At 39.4% G+C, this 21,483-nt stretch overlaps 1 protein-coding gene across 2 annotated transcripts; it reads right to left on the bottom strand.

Annotated features, from left to right (window-relative positions):
• Positions 1–1,300: 1,300 nt before the first annotated feature.
• Positions 1,301–21,481, bottom strand: HCFC2 (host cell factor C2). Of its 2 annotated transcripts, XM_033057979.1 has the most exons (16): positions 21,309–21,481; positions 19,365–19,513; positions 18,790–18,950; positions 17,539–17,747; positions 16,986–17,070; positions 15,846–15,949; positions 15,107–15,295; positions 13,812–13,997; positions 13,279–13,382; positions 12,145–12,301; positions 10,969–11,169; positions 9,698–9,768; positions 8,343–8,480; positions 6,855–7,040; positions 5,174–5,459; positions 1,301–4,251 (listed from the first exon to the last, which is right to left on the bottom strand). In XM_033057979.1, exons 1-16 carry the CDS (start codon positions 21,472–21,474, stop codon positions 4,226–4,228), a joined length of 2,418 nt encoding a protein of 805 aa, XP_032913870.1. In that variant the 5' UTR covers positions 21,475–21,481; the 3' UTR covers positions 1,301–4,225. The 2 variants fall into 2 exon arrangements, with proteins under 2 accessions (XP_032913870.1, XP_042635126.1); XM_042779192.1 differs by lacking the exon at positions 1,301–4,251 and having other exon boundaries at positions 5,373–5,459; positions 6,855–7,036; positions 21,309–21,478.
• Positions 21,482–21,483: the final 2 nt, after the last annotated feature.

Here is a 21,483-nt window from a genome sequence, read left to right on the forward strand (position 1 = left end):
TCCAGCTGGGTGCCCATCCTACCCCCACCCACCTCACATCATGGGGAGGAAATCCCCATGCTGGAGGTGCAGTATCTTAAAGACTCTATGGATCAAGAGGATTTAAGCTCATCTTCCTGATACTTTAGGCTGACTACTTGAAATTCTAATAAAAGGGATTTCCATTTCCAGACCAATGGCAAACACTTCAAAATGAAGATTTCACTACTATAAGCAGAAGAAGGAACACATTGCCCAGACAGTGGCAGCAGTCAATGCTCCACCCCTGTCCTGCAAATCTGGAAATGTTTCACTGTCAGAATTGGAAACCACAGTATAAAAGCCCTGATGTTTAGCTCACTAGAAATATTATAAAAATACCCCAGGGACCAGCTAATGCCATAAAGAAAAAAAAAAATCTGAGTTGTTTTTAACATAAATTCATACAGCAAATTCAAATTTGCCTTCAAGAGAAAGTAACTCCTACTCTTAAAATCTTATTAACAGAAAGAAAAGTGTACAAGAGGATTCTTCACTGATGTTTAGGTTTTCCCATTTGTTTTCCACTAATGCAAGAATCACAAATAACAAGACAACTATTATTACAATAACTAGGAACACAAAGAAGGAATCAATCTGGAGCAGACAGCTTTTAGCAGTTTCTTATGTGAAGTCTCTTAAGGAGGTCTAGAAACAATCCAGTAGACCCCTCAGTTCACCTGCTCCTCTCTGCTACCCTGCTTCTTACAACACGTACTGCTTATTCCCACAAGAGCTCCCCATAGTCAGCTGCCATAAAAGATGGTGTCATTTTGAGCAGAGCTGGACATGAGCACAATTCAAATCCTTAGTAGGAGCCTTCTGAGCACACTAAGTGCTCACACATCTTTTAAAAAAATGCAGCAAAGCAATGCCAAACTCTTTGTCACTCATTGTCAACAACAGCAACATGACCCCTGTTTAGACAGGGCAAGTAATGTCAACATTTCAGTTCAGAGGCCACAGCCTGCAAGGCACAAAGGCATGGAAGGGGGCAGGCTAATGGAGAGTTTATAGCAACAGCAGAAGGTGAGGCAGGGATATTGGAGAACCTCAGATAAGGAAAAAGCTCATGAAGGTAACCAAGAATTAACTTAGGAGACAATATTTATGGAAGAGTAATAGTATTATGACAGTGCTTATCATTAAACCCTCTTCCCCAACCTGACAAATTTACTCACTCCATCAGAAATTCCAAGTTTGTACACGTACACCTCAGGAAACACAGAGATTCCAAGCTTGTACACGTACACTGAAAAAACACACACCAGTATTTACAATGTGTTTGATAGGACAACCACTTTATTACAAAGAACAAACAATGCTTCAAAATAAGACTAATCAACTTGTATTGTACAAAATGTCAGTTTCCTTGTAGAGGTCATTAAGTAACAGGCTGTAAGACTAAGTTCACGTGAAATTCGCTATCCTGAAATAATCAGATAACAAACAGTAATACTTACTATATCTTCAGAGTTTTATGGCATGATCATGTGCTCTACTCCAAACTATATTCAAAAAATATTGCTATAATTACTTTGAAAACACAAAGTGTAGGTTATTGTTCACTTCATTTCCACTTTCACAAGAACATTCTGAAGATGAAGCTGTAGCCATGTCTGCCGTAACTGGCATGACTGTCCTATGCTTACACAGTCACAACCTCCCTAAGGAGGTTCAGTAAACCTAGACATTTCTACAATATGGATACTGTAATCTGATAGATTTCAGCTTCTGTTACATGTCCTTTAACAGTATCTGAAATAAATGGATAAACATGGAGTCTCAAAGAGCTGGTGTCAACAGTCTAAACTTTAAAATTCAACAATCAATATTTGTCTGATATCTAGTTGATAGGCAAACAGGTGGGATTTAGACATTATAAATACAGTTCTAAAAACAGACCACAAAGTGTATTTTACAGTGTGTACCACAATTTCAGTTTAAAGTAAAACTGTGAGCAACTGAAGACTTGCATATGATCACTATTCAACGTTACGAAACTTGGACAAAAAAGAGAGAAGTGATATCTTATGTCAAGTCAGCTGAAGAAAGCACACGCACAAGGAAATTATACTTTCATTGAAAACGCCACAGTTTTACCCTTTGGTAGTCGTGACATACCCACTGAAAAAAGAAATTGTGCAAAGCATGTGAAACCAAGTGCAAAAAAACTCCACCCAGACACACCCAACAGGTTTTATTCTTAAATAACAACTCTACAATCACAGCTATCAACCAACAAAATCAAAGCCACAAGTTTTTCTCTAAAGGCTTCTTTCACAGTACTAATAAGAAAAACCAATTTCTATTCTTCTAGTTGACAGTTCATGTGTATGGTACTTTAGTTCTCAGACAGTATTGGTAGTGAGATCCTACCTGACGAAATGGACCATTAAAACACAAATATCTTAAAGCCAGTTAACTTCAGGAAAAGTCCTATACATTCATACTATAAACACTGTTTAAAGTGAAACTGGGATATCTGTCATTGTCATAAGCACGTGATTTTTCTCTGGAGTCAAACCACGTGTGTTGCTCCTGTGCCACAATTAACACTATTACAGCCATTTATGGTCCCCAGCACTTTCTAGATGCTATTGGAGCACGTGATGCATTGCGATAATTAAGGCTGTACCAGCACTTCGTTAAAACCCTGATTCTCAGGGTAGCCAACACTTGGTTATTAAATCTGCTCAGGGATACTTGAGCTGCTAAATCTCTACCATTTTAGTGATACTTCTCCCACCAAACCAGGCACATCATTGATTTTAGTTTATATATTTACAAACGCTCTTAAGACAAATTTAACTGGAAGAGGCAAGAAATTCTACCTTGATGTATAATCTTTTGGCATTTGGGGCAAAATTAAAGTGCAAAGTATAAACTTCATTGCACAGTAAATAATTTAGATTTTATTTCAAAATATATCTTATTTAGGTGCCTCAATCTATTCACCTAGTGACCTTGTCCAACTCAGCCATTTTCCTCTACACTTTGGTAAACATAGTTTTATATATAGATACATAAATAGTATTTAAAATGTTTACCTTTATTTCACTACTGTGAACAGTTTTTTCTTTTCACATAGGAATGGATCAACCTATTCCTAGAAGTAATGCTTGTTGATTTTATCAGCTAGCTAGTTAATGTAAAATGATGCATAGTAAAAGGGACATACTGAACTTGATTGGTAGAATATATTGGTAAAGCAAACAAGCACTTAAGAAGATTAACTGGAATAAATATGTTGAGAGTTGCCATATAATATGTGCAAAATTGCTTACCATGTATTCTAAACTTTGGTTAAAATTTTCAGATTGAAGTTTTACAGAAACATTATGGAAGCAACACAAGTGATTACTAACACAGGAATGAGGTAAGTTATTATTAGTGCAAAAAGCAAGCATATGCTAAAAGCAAAGCATATGGATTTAAAAAAAAAAAAAAAAAAAGAGAATGAATCTCATGGAAGTTTTAATAGAAGACCACAAAGGTCTCTTGTAAACATTGGTATTTACAAGTTTAAGATTTGTACACCTACAAAAGGATAATTTTAAGTAATAGTAGTGCATTTACAATGAATTTACCTTTTTTTTGTAATAAGAGCAATGGATAAGTTTATCTTTTTCTTTTTAAATTTTCAGGGGATATCTTTCAAGATTAAGATATTTGTTACAAATAGTAGAAAAAATCATTTCTTTACAAAAAAAGTATATATTAAAATATTTATACATTTTAAGTTACTATATAATAACTGGAAATTTTTGCCTTGTACTCAGGCACCATGATGAAGAATGTGGTATAGGGAACCGAAACCAACAGATTTTGCTCATATCCCAAATCTTATGAATTATCTATGCAAGATCTGTAGCAATCATGGGGAATCTACCTCAAATACTACTACTTGTGCCAATTCTTTTATTAATTTTTAATTTGAAACTCAGTGTTCTTTACATTTTAACATATCACTACCAAAAAGAGCTGCTGGATAGAGTGTGATCCTCCACCCCACCATCTCTGATACATTTTCTATATGATACTCATACCTGAGCAAGGCTTTATAACGCTGATGTGTCAAACGTAAAAAAGGTTATATATTTTTAAGGTAAAAACAATGCAAAAATAAAATATTTGTAGCATTTACAAATAGTACAAGAGTTACATTAAACACTACATTCAAAACTTGAGATTTATTAAGTCGTTTCTACTTTGAGCCTGATGTTTTCATATCTGTGAAAAAAAGGAGACATTGTTATTAAATGTTTCATAATTTCACATGGTGTACACAGTCAAACATTTTCAAACAAACACTATTTCAGAGTTCTATGATATAGATAATGGTCAAAACCCCTGCCAATTAAAGGGTTACAACAGCGTTGAAATACTGAATGTCATAGGAGACAACTTCTTCATTGTTACTGCCCATCTTAGAAAAGCTCATATTAAAAACCAAGCAGTGGAGCACTCAACAGGTGGGTCCCAGACCACTAACTGAGGTCAGCTACCCCCACACCACAGCTCCTTGCCCGAGGGGGTGGGCACTCTGCCCTTCCTACCTTCCTCTATGCGCACAGCACCTCTTGCTGAGCAAAGGCAGCTCCCAACAAAGCTAAGCCAGAAACAGGAAGGAGCGGGATGAGAAGCTGGCAAAACTTGAGACTCCAGATTGGCTTACTTAGAAGGCAAGCCAGAACTGACCAGGCTAACACTAATTTTATTTTCAGTGAATCCATTCCCATCCCCAAATCATCATGAACCTGTACAAGCTCAAGCCCAGGGACAAGATGAGAAAACCTCTTCCGAGTGTAACACAGATTTCAAAGCGTATATGCATCACAAAAATGCATCTTACATCACTTGATGGAATTTTTTTTCCATTTAGGAGGGTGAAAGGACCAAGAAAAACCCTGATTACACTGTATGCCATGTACATGATGCACATAACTGGATTATTTCTTATTCGACTGAAAAACTTCTGAGCTGAAGTGAATTCTAGGGGTCAGAAGCAACAACTGGAATTGCATAAAACTCCCAAAAGGAACAAAACAACATTTCGAGAAGTAATGTACTGCTGTGTCAACATGTAGTGATGTGCTGGTTCTGGAAGAAATGCACAGCTCCTGCTCTACTCAAATGCTGTGTTTGACTTTACCTTGGAGCCACCGAACCTGCGTGGCCGGGCCGTAGCCTCTCTCGTTCTTGGCCGAAATCCTGAACACTATGGCAGGCCGGGAGGTGTAATCCACGTGGGCATTGGAAAGCTGGGCAGCAGTCACTATACAGGAGGTTTTAAGACCACAGTATATCCTCATAAATACAAGCTGACTTGGATTTTCCTGCAATTGTGTGGAACGGATGGCTAAGTAGGCAGAATATTCTAAAATATTTCCCGAGGGTGAAGCAGGAGGCTCCCAAGAAAGATGAATACAGTCTACACTCTGAAGAAAGAGAAAAATATGATGGCATGTAGCTAACCATAAATATATAAATACAAGCGCCCCCCCCCCCCGCCCAATTCTAAAGATTATCTGAAAATTCTAACCTATCATCACTACCCTGGAGATAAGGATGCCTTTTGACTCTTTTTTAAGAAGTGTGGTAAACTCCTATAGATTTAATGATGCAAGCCTAGAAAATCATGGAGAAACTATCAGATGATTGAATGCATATATGTTAACATGATCACCAACTCTTAAAATAATTACAGTAAATTCACGAATACAAGCCGCACTGAGTATAAGCCGCATCTCTGGGTGTTGGCAAATATTTCGGTTTTTGTCCATAGATAAGCCGCACACGAATATAAGCCGCTTTGTCGTTCGCAGCGAGGACCCGCGTGTAATTAGTAACAGAACCGCGGCAGGGCGGGGTTCACTGGCTGAGCTAAGGCTGTGCAGGCTCGGCCCGCTAGGGGCCGCTGACGGGGCCAGATGGCCCAGCCCGGTGCTGCCGCTCGGGGCCGGCCGCCGCTGCCCCTGGGCTCGGTCACCCCGGGTCGGCGCTGCCCTGCGGTGGCAGGCAGGGACGGAGCTTCCCCTGCTCCTACGGCAGCGGCGGCGGGCGGGGACGGAGCTTTCCCGCGCCCGTGGCGCCGGCGGCGGGCAGGGACGGAGTTTCCCCGCTCCTGCCGCGGCGGCGGCGGGCGGGGACAAAGCACCCCATCGGCTCCCCGAGCCGCGGCAATGGCTGCGCGGGGCTCCCGTCGGCTCCCTGAGCCGCGGCAATGGCTGCGCGGGGCTCCCGTCGGCTCCCTGAGCCGCAGCAATGGCGGCGCGGGCTTCCCCCCCCTCCCCGGGCCGCAGCAATGGCGGCCCGGGTCCCCCCTCTCCTCCCCGGGCCGCGGCAATGGCGGCGCCGGGCCCCCCCCCGTCTCTCCCCTGGGCTGTGGCAGAGGAGGAAAGAGAGCTCTCCCGCCTCTCTCCCCGCCCCCCCGTGCTGCCTACAGGGAGCCAGGCTCCACCCGCGGTGCAACAGAGTAGCGATTTGTAACAATCGCAAAATGCCGACTTTGCAGCTGCTCGGCTCAGCACTCTGGCAGGCACTTCTGAGGTTGTATTAGCCGCTCCTGATTATTAGCCGCATTTCCGGTTTAGGAGCAAAATCTTAGTCAAATTGGTGCGGCTTGTATTCGTGAAATTACTGTATTTTTAGCAAATTTCTTAAAGAATATTATATTGAGCAGAGCTCACCTAGTAAGCATCGGACACTATTTTATATGACAATTTTAACTTAAAAATAACCCCAACAGCATACCAACTATAACCAAGAGTTCTGAGACTACACTGGTGACCAGAATTTTACACATCAGAACAAGAATTACCTATATTTCTCACCTTGGTGATTTTGACTGTTGAAGGAGCTCCAGGAAAACCTGGAATGCATGTCTTGAATTCACTGATTTTACTGAAAGGCCCAATACCACAGCCATTAATTGCAGCAACTCTGAATCTGTACACTGTGCCTGGAAACAAGTCCTGTTTCTTAAGTAATCTGTAGTCTGGTACATCTGCACCTTCTGTCTGAAGATAAAGCAAATTTGTGTTAATTTCTAAAATATTATAAACACAATTAGCCTAAAAAAGTATAAAGAGTTAAACTGAGATGAAGTTTAATTGAAACTGAAATCTATTTCATACTGTTATACTTAAATCAGAATTTATGAAAAGGTTCTGACTGACACAGTATCTCACCTCTAAACAGCTGATCTAAGATGCAATGTGGGACTACATCTCTAGACCAAAAGATATCCCATTTTTTCAGTTAGTTAAACTGCACTTTGTGGTTATTTTTACTGGGGAAAGTTAAAATCAAGTAGCATTTACAACTACATAAGTTATTATTTAGTTAACATAATCTTCTGTCCTAAAAAAAAAAAAATATTTCAAAAGCAGTTATTCCTAACGTTTGGAGCTGCAGTTCCACGTGTAGGTGATCAAAAAGTTTTTAAGGAAAAGCACTGTAAGTTAGTAACAAATAGTTTCTGAAACATTATATGCTACCATACTTCCATAATTAAAATATGCATTAATGCATCACTGATCCTTACACTATAATTATTTTCCTACTGAATAATGTCAAAGAACCACAGTCCATGTAAACACTGTGCTGTGCTCTTTAAAACTAAGACACAGAATATTTATAGTGAAGTGCTTTCAGAGAAAGGTTTCTGGTATTTTGTTTCTGTCTCAAGAAGACACAATTTTTGTTTCTAGTTAACCAGGACATCACTAATTTACTCTTTTACCATCAAAACTGTTACACTTTTGCAAGTTTCACACACAGAATTTTCATGTATCAACTTACACCTACCAAACATTAAGTTAGAAAGATCAAATACACAAGCCACTACAGTTCCAGATCTAGTATTTTTAAACAGCCTGGCCTATGTCTTATTAGTATCTTTAACAATTTATATGCAAAGATTCTGGGAACAGAGAAGAAACTGAAACATTTCAATGCTGGACTGAAATAACATATTAAGAAATTGTGAGGTTTTCAGTTTTTAAGAATTTTACTGGCTTGAAAGTTTAAAAAGCCTAAAATAGTTTCCTAAGGCAAGAAATAAGAAAAGAATTAGCAATAGCAAAACAAGATATTTTGTATTAACATACATAAGCAACAAAAAAAAATTTATCTAGTTTAGGAAATAGTAAAAAGAGGTGAGAAAAACATATGAGGAATTACTGGTCATAAAATATAAAATTCCTATGAGCACCAAGTTCTGCTGCAGTATTGGAAAATCCCATATTTTGTTGTGAACTATAGAAGCAACAGATTCTGAAATAGGTACGTGCAAGTTACATCAGAGAAGCAGCAGCTACCTTGCTATTGATGTTCATTGTTTCCTCTGGCAGCAAGTAGAACTGGCTCACCACAGCACTGTTGTTCTTAAAAATTCCCACATCATACCACCGGCGGTCCCTGGTTTTCACCGGTGCCGGCGGCCTCTGGGGAGCTCTCTAGTATTCGAAGAACACATCATGTAATTACCCACACTTCAATGCCATGGGAAAAAATGTCAAGGCTCTAGTATGTGTAAGAGACAATCCCCTTGCATACAAGTGTTACTTTGTTATGTTTCAAATGAATATGCATGTATTATCAAAATACTGTGCAAAACCAACTGGTTCTTATACATGTACTCAGACACAGTCTGTTATTTAAAAAGCAACAGCTGGGATGTTGCATCTGATATTCTGAACAGGGGGGAAGAAGCTTAAAGCTGTAGAACTAGGTGTCTGTAGCAGCATGTAGTTGTGAGTTAATTTCTCTCAGAGATCAAGAAGTTTCCCATGGTGGTCCAACATCAGCAGCTTCCCAGGGGCTCAGCTGTATCTCAGCCCCACGTGCTCCTTGTCAGCCACTGCGGAACTCGCTTGCAGCTGAGAACAGCCCTCTGCTGTCCCCATGGGGCCATGGGGATGGAGGGTGTGCAAACTGCTCCTGACTGACCCAGAAACACAAACTGGCTTTCTTGCTGGTCTCCAGGCACCAGGGAGGGCACTTGCAGTCAGGTGCCCAGCACAGACAGGCCATGATCCTGCTAGCACGGAAATGGGGCAGGAGCTGCAGCTGCTCTTGGCAAAAGCACCCCAACCCTTTATTAGCAGCTGCTTCTCCCCATCCTTAGCTCCTCACTTTTGGTGGCAACAGTGGCACCTTGGGTTTGTGTATTAAGTTGTAAGCAGGTGAAATAGGAAGCATTTACTTTTTCAGGCAGTATTTACAGCTTGCATAGTCAGTCCCCATCTCCTCTAGGGAAAAACATCAAGATGTCAGTTAAGTTACGTTTCAAATCTATAGAATCAGCAGCTAACACTAGTCTGATCTAATACATACTTAATTTTAAATTCAGCTGTGCATACAGAAAAGCTTTTTACATTTGCACATCATGCAGCAGAGACCATTCCACTGTGCCAGTTGATAAAAATGATTCAACAGCTGAAACACGTACTTGGATCTCCTCCCAACTACACAACTGCTTTAGACTCACATCTAACCCACACAATGCAATTAGTTTTACAACAGAAACGTTTACCCCTGTATTATTGACTCCAAGCTCAAAATAAACACTGCTTTTCTTTCAGAAATATAATTAAAGGAAAACAGAAGAGCCCTTACAACTAATCAACAGAACAATAGGTAAAGCAATTTCATTATACTTTTTCAGACTTACAGAAGAGTGTGAATCATTTGTCTGTCCAATAGTGACCCTTGTTGAAGGCATGGCATAAGCAGTTTCAGGAGCTAAAAACAAAAACAACATTTTAAAAACTTAAGCAATAGAAAAAAATTAATACAAAACCCACCAGAGTATGAAAGTTGACCTCAATAGCCATTTACAAGTATTTGTTGCACAAAAATGTCTCAGACTTCTTTTGCATGCAGTTCTATTTATAACATAAACTAATTTTGGTTTCTGTCATATTCACAGAACAATTCTGAGAGTCTGGCATTGGTGGCTGCTACAGATAATACAAACAGAAGGGAGAGCTCAGAAAATCCTAAAAAGTGACAGGATTATGAAATTGATATAAAATATTTGTGAACAAATAATCTAAATACCAGATTGAGGCACATGCTGGGGACATTGTATGAATAGTCTAAGTGTGAATTCTTAATTTGATTGCATTGTTGCTGACACCAATAGTCTGAATTCTGAATATAAGCAGTTAAACTGTAAATAACCCTAACAAATGGCAACAGAGGATTCATTAAATTTAAAATGGAAACTTAAAAGAAAAAAAGATTAAGCACATGAGTAACACATGGGAGTATTAGTATTCTATGCTTGTGTTCCTGGGTTTTGCTTTTAAAATACAATACTGGTTGGTAAAAATCACACTACACACACAACATAAATATGAGAATACAGTTCTTGAGTTAACACTCAAAGCAGTAACAAGCACAGCCTGTTGATATTTGTCAAAAACAAAACTTGAAAAACTACCCATTTATGTTCTGCATTGCTGCTTATTTTGGGTATTTCCAGCAGACTGTGAAGAGGCCGATGGATCAGACCAGCAGTGAGCTGGCCACATTAACTGGCCATATTTTTTACAGAGGTCACTTGCTTAAAATCAAAATCATCCAAGGTTACTATTTTAGCCTTTTGCTGACTAAATAGACAAGCACTGAATGAATGCAAATGTACAACGAGCACCAAAATAGGGTACCACTGATATTTAGAAAATGGACCTCTGCATAAATAAAGATTTTTAAAGAACTTTTCACTTACAGGAAACTAGTGATTTACAAATGCACAGAAGGAATATCCTGATTTTTAAAGATCTAGAAATACTAGCAGGCTGTGTAAGATCTTCAATGCCCAAAGCCCTATCTAGATCCCAAGTACTATTAAAGACAGGAATCCCACCACACTACAGGAACTCTGATGGCCTTAGAAATATATGGCTCAAAATACAGTATGTGAAACACATTTCAAACCTTCAGATTTTGAATTGAATGTTGTTAGTGAAGTTTCATCTTTAACAACTGCCCCATTTGTACTTGATGATTCAGTTTTAACAGCCTGCTGGGTTACCATAGTTTGTGTGCTGGAGACAGTACTGGATACAGAAGCATCAGGATTTACACTTTGTTTGTCCAAGTCATGTAATTCACCTACATTTGCTGTTGTCTGAGCACCTTTAAAAAAAAGAAAGTATTAGCAAGAATTTAATATTGGTAACACAACAAATCTCAATTTCGTCTAATGGATTTAGTTTCATATAGAGCCTGAGTTTAGCTCAGAATTAGGTTAGAACAGATCTGATTGCATTGATTGCTAATGCTTACTTTAGGTTTATAACTCAACAGAAGTCTGTCTCTACAGTCATAAACAGATGTATGTAAACAGTTATTTTAAGCTTGCTTTTTTTAATGCATTTGGTCACAAAAAATTAATTTGGGAAAAAACCCTACTAAAATAAAGCATCCACACAAATCAGTATCATAGATTGTAACAATCAGTTAAAGATTAACCCCTGTAGAAGTCTATTTCTCACTTAGCAATAAGAACCACAATTTCCATATCTAATTAAATTACACCATGAAGAAAATAAAAATACAACTACCTATAAAATACATAGAAGTCAAATATAAACAGATCAGGTGATTAAGCCTGGATTCACTGCATTGAACTTAAGGCACTTCAGTGAAATGCATAAATCAGAGCCTTGTCATCTTTTACTTCCTCTACAGTCAGAGAAACATGCTTGTCTCTACATTGCCTGAAATTTTACATCAGCCAATAGCTTTTCAGTGCTAACAGACAGCACAAAGTGTCAGTTTGAGTTACTATAACCATAATGTTGTAATATGTCATCTGTCCCTTTTTACTTGATGCTAAAATGGCTATTTATGTTTAAATAGACAGATTTGCCATCATAATAATGAATATATTGCGAATTTCATGTACCTTGCAACACTTCAAACAAGTTAAGATTTCAATTTTCTTCATATCTTCTAAAAAGATGTTCAGTAATAACTAACACAAGTTGGGTTTTTATAAAGGACTCTTAAACAATTTTAAATTACAAGACAGAAACAATCTTATTTTATGTTTTTGAGATGAATTTTAACTCTCACTTTTAAATTATTTTTTTTCTATAGTCATCTTACTTGAAGTACAAACAGGCAAAAGAGAAGGGGCATTTGATTCTTTGAATCCTGTAGCATCTGCATGGTTTTTCATAGTCTCCTGTGTAACCTTGTTTTCAGGTGCTGCAACCTTTTCTTTTCCTTCTACTTTTGAATTGGATGAAAGGGCAACTTGAACCTAACCAAAACAACACATTTGTTAATGTTAGACTGCAAAGTTCAGACATTTCAATTGCAAACATGGCATGAAAATGTTTGCTCATAAACAATAATATAAACTCCTCCAACAATTCCCCCTACTACTTTAAATTAGACCAAGAAATCAATCTCTCAATCCTTACCTTAGTCATTTTAAAACAAAGACTCAAACACTGAGTTGACTTGGAAGAGTCACATTAAATTTTACCATTACATGGAATTTCATGGCTGTCTGTATTTAGTCTGCTAGGGGGACTTTGGGTCATGGGGAAAGTCACAATTACAGAGGCTTTCAACCCTTGCTTTCCTGACATGTACTTGAGATATTTCTACTCTGAGTGAAATTTATGGTATTTCTGCATGTGTTTTCTCCAGAAATATGTTTTGATCCCATACAGATCTAAGACTTTACACAACTAGGAAAAGGCCCAAGGTTGTAAAAATGGAATCTTTTAGCCAGAGTTAGTCCTCACTATTTCTGTTAAACTGGCGAAACAGAGGAACGTGTACAACTGCACACCAGACAGATAATAACTGGATTTAACCTGCTGTAGGAACTTATAACTAGGCAGACTAGCATAAAACTAAACTAGACTAACAAAGAAGGAATATGCCTTATTCTTTTTGCTTCCCACATTAATGTCACCAACATTTTGAGGACGAATAGTATTCCTACTGGTGTCAGGCTCCCAGTTGGCATTGTGGAAGACAATACAGTTGCAATTCCCTTCTGCATTAACAAGAAGTGGACTTGAAAAACTGTCTCTTGTTAATAAAAGCAAACAGTATGTAAGAAAGCAGACTACTACTTCTGCAGGTGTCTTTTTGTTTCATTTGGGGATTTTTTCCTAAGACCTAAAAAGTATGCAGGTAGTTTTAAAATTGCAAAAGTGTGCTGGCAGTTCGCTACTTTTCCACACCGTTTTGACACTGAAGCATTTTTCAGCTTACACTTACATTATTAGGGATGAGATTATTTGTTTGGCTGGGATGATCCAACTTCATTTCTGGATAAGGGACGCTAGGCAGTGATTGTGGACTCTGATGGAGAGAACAGCCACCTTGCAGGTAAACAAAAGCAAATTCCCATCAGTTATATAAAACTTAATATTATGATGGTTTTAACCTATTTCAGTGAGGAAGAGGGAGGCCAAAGTTGCCTGAAGAAAAACTTTGTTGTTAGTCTGAAATGAAACTGTATATGGCCATACAGTCAGATAAAATCCCTTCCTCACTGTTTCCGTTCTCAGCTTGTGCCCAGCATTCTACAAATATCTTCATAATTCAGATAGCTGGCCAAAACCAACAGAAACAAGTGAAAGAGGAAGTTTCCGTAATTCCATGATGCAGGCATTTGGAAAATAACCAAAGAAACAGGGTATCTCTCTCTCACAGAATGGTTCTTTAAAAAACAAACTCATATTTACTACTTATGCAACCCTCCAGTCTGCCTCTGCACAAACGTTACTGTAATGAGATCTGACTGCTACCTTGTGAACTCAGCACTGATGTCTCAGGAATGCCAGTACCAGGAATTCCAGCCACTGGTGGCACTGGTGTGTCAGCATGTAATTGAAGAAGATATCCTTCAACTGTAGGTACTTCATCCCACTTCAACTGAAAAGAGTTGGTTGTAGCTCTGATCAACTGTACCTGTGATGGTGCTTGAGGTCTCTCTACAAGAAACCAATAAAACACAGATGGCACGTTAGAAATTGCCCTCCATTCCCAGTTTATTAAATAGCTGCATATTGCAAGTAAATTCAGTTGCTCCTTTTTCACTAATGTACAATATGTACCAGGTTCAACAAGAAAGCACTGTCAAAGGTGGCAAGTCAAGTCAGAAAATTACAAAGTGTCTTTTCAAAGTGTTTAAATGTGCTCCAGTTTTGATGCTTTGTTTTTAATGATTCTTCTGCTGCCAGCAGGCCTTTGGGTTGCAGCTACATCATTGCAAGAATTAGAGATAGATCCTTGTGCTTTCCTGAAATGCTGCAGGTAGTTTTTTGACTCCTAAAGCTTTACATATTACTCTAATTCACAAATTATTCCTCTTCCTTTTTGCTTGCTCTGTGCAGCTGAAGTGAGCTTTCTCTCTAACTTCTGCACAGGCTGAAGCCTAAACATGACTAATGCCAATGGCTTGCTCCTCTCACGTGCCTCTATGCCTGACCAGGCTGCAATCTTAAGTACATCCCTCCCCTGCTACTCCTTTTCATTTTGTGAGGGAAAAATGAAACAGGAAAAAAAGATTATATTCTAATTCCCTCTCTCCCAACACCATCTCAGTATCCTGCTATCAATGCAGCTACTAATGAGTGATTAGTCTCCAGAATTCCCTTCATCCCCAGGAACAACTTGGTCCTTTCTTAGATTGAAGAGTATCTTTTTGCAGTCCAAGCGATGAGGAAGCAGCAGCAGCAATGATTCCAACAGAAGAAGGGATTTGGTGAAAAAAGTAAATAGTAGCAGAAAAGACCACTAAAAGGAGAGGCCAGGAACCCTGAGTTGCCTTCAGCATCTGTATCAGCTGACTATGGCATGCAGTGAAGAATTTAGCACGAAGTTTTTTCAGAGGCTTTAAATAAACCTTCCTAATTTTTTCATTTTAAGTAATAGCCTGTAAACAACCAGCAGTGAAGCATGATTTAAAAATAATTTTTAAAATGTAAATAGTCTTCCAGTTTGCTACAGCTTTAATGTTCTGATCATCAATCATGCAAGCTTCCCATATGTTAATAAAACACAGAACATAGTACAAGTCTCTTATTTATTTCTGACTCACCAGTATCAAGGTACCAAAGATCTTTGCAGCAAACTTGATTGTTCCAAGCTTTTCTGTACCCATCTCTGCCACTCCAGATATACAGACGAGTGCCAACAGCCACAGCACAGTGTCCTGCTCTTGGCCCTGGTAACAAGTTACTTTTGTCCTCCTGGCAATCCGAGATCAGACCTATCCATTCTGTGGTATCTAGTAAATGAAACTCAAAGCATTTAGTTTCTAGATGTTTTCCAAAACAAAAAATACAGATGTTAACACACTTAACTGCTCAGAAAAAAAATGAAAATAAATCACCTGTTTTTATAGACAACTGCATTTAAAATGGAAATATTATGAAGAGATGGTCCCTTTCCAATTAGCGTACAAGATAAAATCAATTCATACAAGCTGAACTTTATGACCTCTAGTTATCTCTCTAAGGCAAATAGATCAGAAGTTGTCAGAAGTTGAGAATTCAAGGATGGTACTATCATGCTTAGAAAAACCTCATTTCATAATCTTTCTCCTATGTGTTTCTAAAACTGAAGAAGGAGTATTTACATTACTTAGTATTAAAATTGTATGAACCAAGATTTGAAGAAGTAAACCTCCTGAATCTTCAAAGAAAAATAATTAAAATATTACTTTGCAAAAAAACTGGCAACTTCTTTAGTCAGCCAGGATTACAACTATGTATCTTTTACTCTACTCTGTAAAGAAAATATTAATTCAAAATACCCTGAAAGGCAGAAACACTAACCCAAATTTAGGTAAGAAAATGAACCGGTGCATTTCCATTCACCATCAGGAGCAGAAATTTCACCTCCTGTTGACTGTGGAACCCATCCACCAAAAACATACATTCTGAAATACAGGAAAAGAGGGAAGAGGGAAAAAGAAAAGAAACACCAATTAACATCTAGATCTGCTGCATGTGGTCTCTCAAACTAGGACAAAAAAAGAGAATTTCCGGAGTGTTACAGTTTTGGTTCACAGAAAATTTGATTTCTATGTCTATGACTTCATGAAGTTATTGTTGCAGACATCTACCTTCTGAAATTTTTGAGTAAACTGACTGATTGAAAAACCCAACCACACAAAAAAATCCCGAAAACTCCTCAAACAACTTCCTAGAAATGGAAGTTAATACTGTAACATATAGCAAACCATCAAATTGCTAATGCTCTCCAAAAATCCCACACGTACAACAGAATTTCTACAATGCTTTACTGCAGACCCCTCAGTAAGTCATGCTAAAATAACTGGCATCTAACTCAGATATCAAAATTTAAAAATTTTATGCAGGCTACATACTACTAACATTTTAAGTAAATAACAAAAAGCTAAGCTGTTGGATCAGAAGATATAAAACTTTCATACTTCTTTACTCCCTTGCCTCTTTCTCCTCATGCTAGCTTGTAAATTGATACAAAATGGACTGAAACCCATGATTAAAAATCTGTTTTATCAATGCTACCTGCCAAAACAAACCATATTGGCAAGAAGCAGAGTAATGAGGGACAGATTACAGAAAAAGTGGGGAAAAAAGTTTTGCCTGGAAGTAATTTTACTCTTTGAGCAGTTTCTTTGCATAGCTACCTCATCTGTGTCACACACAGAGGCACTGAAGCTCGCTCCTGACAGAGCTCAGGCCAAGCTGAGGCTGGCCCAGAATGCATAAAGGTGCTCCAAGAAGCCCAGAAAGCTGCTGGTGGGTTGGGCAGGTTTTTCTGCTGGATGGAAACACTGACAGTTTGCTGTCCTTGAGTTAACAGTGGTACTGAAATAGCAGAAAACTACTCTACACGGCTGATGTTTATACTGAGTAGTAGCGGATAAGCATCATCATTCTCCTACTAGGTGTACCTTTCTAGAGTTGAGCTTTTAACAACAGACATACTTGTTTCCTATTACATTGGCTGTATGGAGACTACGAGGAAGTGGTACTGTTCCTTTGGTTTCTGGTCTTGACCAGGTCATGGTTTCTGAAAGAAAAAGAATAAAATCCTCAAAAAAATATTATTGTGTTGCTACATATTTCACTACCTGGATTTTAGGAGGGAACATATTTCTAATATTCCAAAGCAAAGCTAAATTTCACCTTTCTAAAATGGCTACCTTAAGAAAGAGTGTGCAATAACAAGCACTTGGAACTTCTTAAAAAAAATCACAGGCAATACGGAAGTGTTTATCAAAAATGTCAATTATGGTTTCATTACGGATATTCAACTTTGTTTCTTTAGAGTGCTTTAAATACTATGATATCCATCTTACGGAGTACTCATAATCAGTAAGGATAATATATGCAAACAATACTGTATCTATTTAATTCCAAATATTAAAAAAGGTTAACACTGTGGTGTCAGTCTCAATAATATCTGCACCACAGCATGCAATTAACTGTTCTAAAGTGTAATTTCACCCCTCAGACTTCTGCTGGCAAACCAACTCACCTATGTCAAGTTCCCAGAGATCATTAAGTCGACAGCCACACATGCCTCCAAAAATATACATCTTTGGGCTTCCCACATCTTTTCTGCAGTACACAATGGCTGTGTGAGATTCTCGGGGAGATGGCAAGATTCCTTTGGTCACAGGAATACTCCAGCCGACCACACCAGACCCATGTTGCAGCTCCAGCTCATAGAAATCATTTAAATATCTAGGGTATTGTTGTCAAAGTATGAAAAAGTCATTTATAAGCATGATGACAAATGCGCTTTAAACCTTGACCGCTTCCAAGTATTACAAACTTCTGTCTTGGGAGGGTGTAGAGTTTTAAACTCAAAACACTTGATACAGTACCAAATCTGGATTTAAAATGGATTTCAAACAAAAAAATATTAACAGTTACATCTTGTTCCCTCTGATAAAACATGCTCTTTTATTTGCTACATTCTATTACATGAAAGAAACATGAAAACAACATTTATTGCAAAAATTGCTACATATGGACACACAATAATCTGCAAAGCTGTGGGAAATACACAATGACAAGATGTATTAGAGAGAAATTTCTGCAAGTCTTAAGGCAACAAAAGTGAGAAGAAGGTGTTTGTTTTCTCATGTCTTCAGACTGGCCAATGCACAATTAGCCGTTTGTTGCTGGATCTATCAGCAAGTTATTTTTAGATAATGGTCTTTGAATCTTGGCATTCACACCAGATACCTCTTGTTTACTGAGCTTGAAATTGCCAGCTTATAGCTCAGTGGATATAAGTGCTCTGAACTGCAGGTGAACGTGGATATAAAACTTCAGCATTCTAGCACAGTTTGCTGACAATAACAGCAACTTCAGCTGTTATTGTAAAAAATTTCCAGATGAATTCATAACTTTTTTTCACAGCAATAAAGAAGAAATATCCATCATTAATTCCCTGATGACTCATAAGACTCTGCTGATTGAGGTAATTCTAACAAACAAGCCATTCTTCAAAACATCACCGAAAATACTAGGAGAAATACCGAAGCCTACTCAGGTTTCCCTACAAAAGTGTCAGAGCTGTCACTCAGTGTTCCATATTGAGGGATTAGCATTAGAAGGAATGCTTAACTTTCTTCACATGTAACCCTTTCACTGCACAAATAATCCAGCTTTGAGTACTTGGTATGCAGAACAGCCTGCCTAGAATGTTCCTTTTCAAAGCTGTCAAATCTAGTAATTTGTTTTTAAAGCCATTAAATCCAAAGACAAATCAGCATACCTGGGAATGTTATTATTTGAATCTTCACTTTCATTTGCCAGGCCACCAAATAAATAGCACTTGTTACCATACAAAGAAAAGCTGTGGCCAAGCCGAGGACATGGTGGTGATCCATTTGAAGGAGCTTGGGGTTTTACTTTTTTCCAGAGCCACCGACTTGCCTTAAGGACAAGAAAAAAATATTTAGAAATAATATTATTTCTAGTCAGTCATAACAAATAGAATTAACAAAATTATATATTAATATTATTAATATGTGTGTGTATATATATATATATATATAGAGTCCATTTTCTGAATTATTTTTAAGGGAATGCTGGGCTTTTCTTAGGACACTTGTTAAGAGGGATGTGTAAGAGCTACCTTAATAAAATATTAAATATATTATACTTTAGACTAGATGGAAGTCTCTATTTCAAAGTTAGTTAGAATAAAATTTAGATTCTTAAGAAGTAGAAAATCTTTCTAGAGCAAAGATCATCTAACTTTCTTGTGCAGTTGGTAAAATAAAATGTGTTTCTTCATAAACAAATAAAGTAGTCCTGAAAACCAAAACACATTTATACATTTCCTACCTGCAATTCATATAAATCATTGCTATATCTTCCATATTCAACCATTCCTCCAAAAACTAGTATTCTGGTACCATCACAAACAAATCCATGTGCTGCACAGCCTGGAGGAATATCTCCCCTTACAGCAGGAAGGAACCATTGATTCGTAACTATAGTAGGAAGCAAAAAACCAAAAACCAGGAAAAAATATTAGAAATACTGAAACATGTATTTTTAAACACCTCTGTTTTCTAAAGAATTATCTTTTATCTGCAGATAACTGAATGGGCTATTTGCTTCACACTAAGTTTTAAATGTTTTTTCTTGATATTTTTATCAACACCTCTGTCAAACCGATGTTACTCAGTATATGAATGACCCCATGAGGTCACTGTAACTAAGTCAGTCATGAAGGGTCATCCAGCAATTTAATAGACTTGCCAAGAATAGAGGCTAATGAGGAACACGAGTGCAGTTCCAGACAAAAGAGATAACCACACTAACTCAGAGGGAGCTAGCCCTAGAAACAGAATTATTAGAGCTACAGCAGCATGGCACTGTGCCTGGACTTAATAGCCCTATTCAAAAACTAATTACACTGTTCTGGGACCCATTTTAATATCCACAGAGTGGAAGAGGAGAGGCACAGCGTCAAGAAAAAGCAGCTGAGACTCTCTGATTCAGAAGCAGCATATTGGTGCCCGAACTGTTCTGGAATTTAAGAATTACAGGGGACAATGTCTTCTTTTTCCTACTTTTTTATGAGCATGAAGAGGAGAAGTAGGAAATAAGAAGCTTCCAGTGAGCATTGCTGCAGGCACTTAAGATGCTCCCATTGTGTGCCACCTCCTCGAAAACCATCACATGCATAGCAAGGGCCATGGATGACATCCCACACTCAGGCAGCTCAGGTCATAACCCTGTATCTTAAACCCCAGAATAAAAAGGGTCAGTTTGGGCCAAGCACTCATTCAGAAACTGGAACAACTGAGTCATGATCCTTTTTGTCACTGCTGCAAAGGGGAAACACCTTAAGCAGAAAGTCTGAGAAGAAAAAAACCAAGTCATGATAAGACTCACTGAAGAGGCACTCATCAGAACCTGTGTTCTGATGACATAACTGTGTTAAGAATTTTCTCTGGATTACTTGTCAGAATAGAAAGGTTAAGAGATTTTTTTTCTTCTCCCCCTCAGGAATGTGATTTAAGCATAGTAGATCTTTAAGCTACCAGAGAAAAATCTGCCTGGAAAAACCTCCAGCAGCCAACACTGGCTGACTGAGAAGATCAGGCACTGAACTCTCCCGTCTCGGCCCAAGCCCTGAAATTACACGCAAGTTTTCCAGCCTCACTCAGCATTCCGTAGAGTAACTATTCAGGCGTCTAATCTTTCACAAATAAAATCGGTCTTGGGCAGCTTCCTGTTTGGAAAGGCTCCCGATGCCAACATGTTCACTTTTCCGAACAAGATTCCCATTCCAGTGCGCTCGGCTCTCGAGAGCAGCCGCCACCAGAGGGAAGGAGGGGGATCCGGACACTGGCAGGGACTAATCCCGCCCGCCGCCATTCAGCCGCGACCTGCCAGCGGAGAGAGGCTCCGCAGCCCTTCGGACAGCCGGGCAAAGCAGAACAGCCGCGACATGTTCTGACACCGAGATTCTCCCGGCCGCTTCTCCCCGGGAACCCCGCTAACCCCGCAGCACCAGCCAGGGCGCCGCACCACCCCAGCGCAGACCCCCGGCCCAGGCGGATTTCCCGCCCCGCCATTTCGGCTCCGGGCAGCTCCTCAGCCCGCCCGCCGCCCCCTCGGCCGAGCCCCCGCGGGCAGTGCCGGGGCAGGGCGGGAGGCCCGGAGGGGATCCCCGGCGCCCTGCGGAGCCCGGTGCCACCGGCGGCCGCAGACGGGACAGCCCCGCCGCTGTCCCCCCGCTCCGCCCGCCCCGCGGCGCGGCCCCGCCCCGCGCACCGGTGTTGTAGACGTGCAGCTCGTCGGCGATGCCCTCGTTGCCGCCGCCGAAGATGATGAGCAGCTCTCGGATAGCGACCGCGCGGTGCCCGTGGCGGGAGCGCGGCACCGGCCCCGTGAAGGAGGACACCCGCCTCCAGCTCAGCCCGGCGGCGGCCGCCGCCATCTCAGCGCC

This window comes from Catharus ustulatus, chromosome 4 (genome assembly GCF_009819885.2).
Source record: "Catharus ustulatus isolate bCatUst1 chromosome 4, bCatUst1.pri.v2, whole genome shotgun sequence".
Lineage (NCBI taxonomy): Eukaryota > Metazoa > Chordata > Aves > Passeriformes > Turdidae > Catharus > Catharus ustulatus.

Excerpts from the sequence above, each read along its gene's own strand:
- HCFC2 (XM_033057979.1), bottom strand. The coding sequence starts at position 21,474 with ATGGCGGCGGCCGCCGCCGGGCTGAGCTGGAGGCGGGTGTCCTCCTTC. Across the intron at positions 19,514-21,308 it reads GCTGCACGTCTACAACACCG|TTACGAATCAATGGTTCCTT; the intron begins GTGCGCGGGGCG and ends TTCCTACTATAG. Across the intron at positions 13,383-13,811 it reads ATCAGTGCTGAGTTCACAAG|GTGGCTGTTCTCTCCATCAG; the intron begins GTAGCAGTCAGA and ends TTTACCTGCAAG.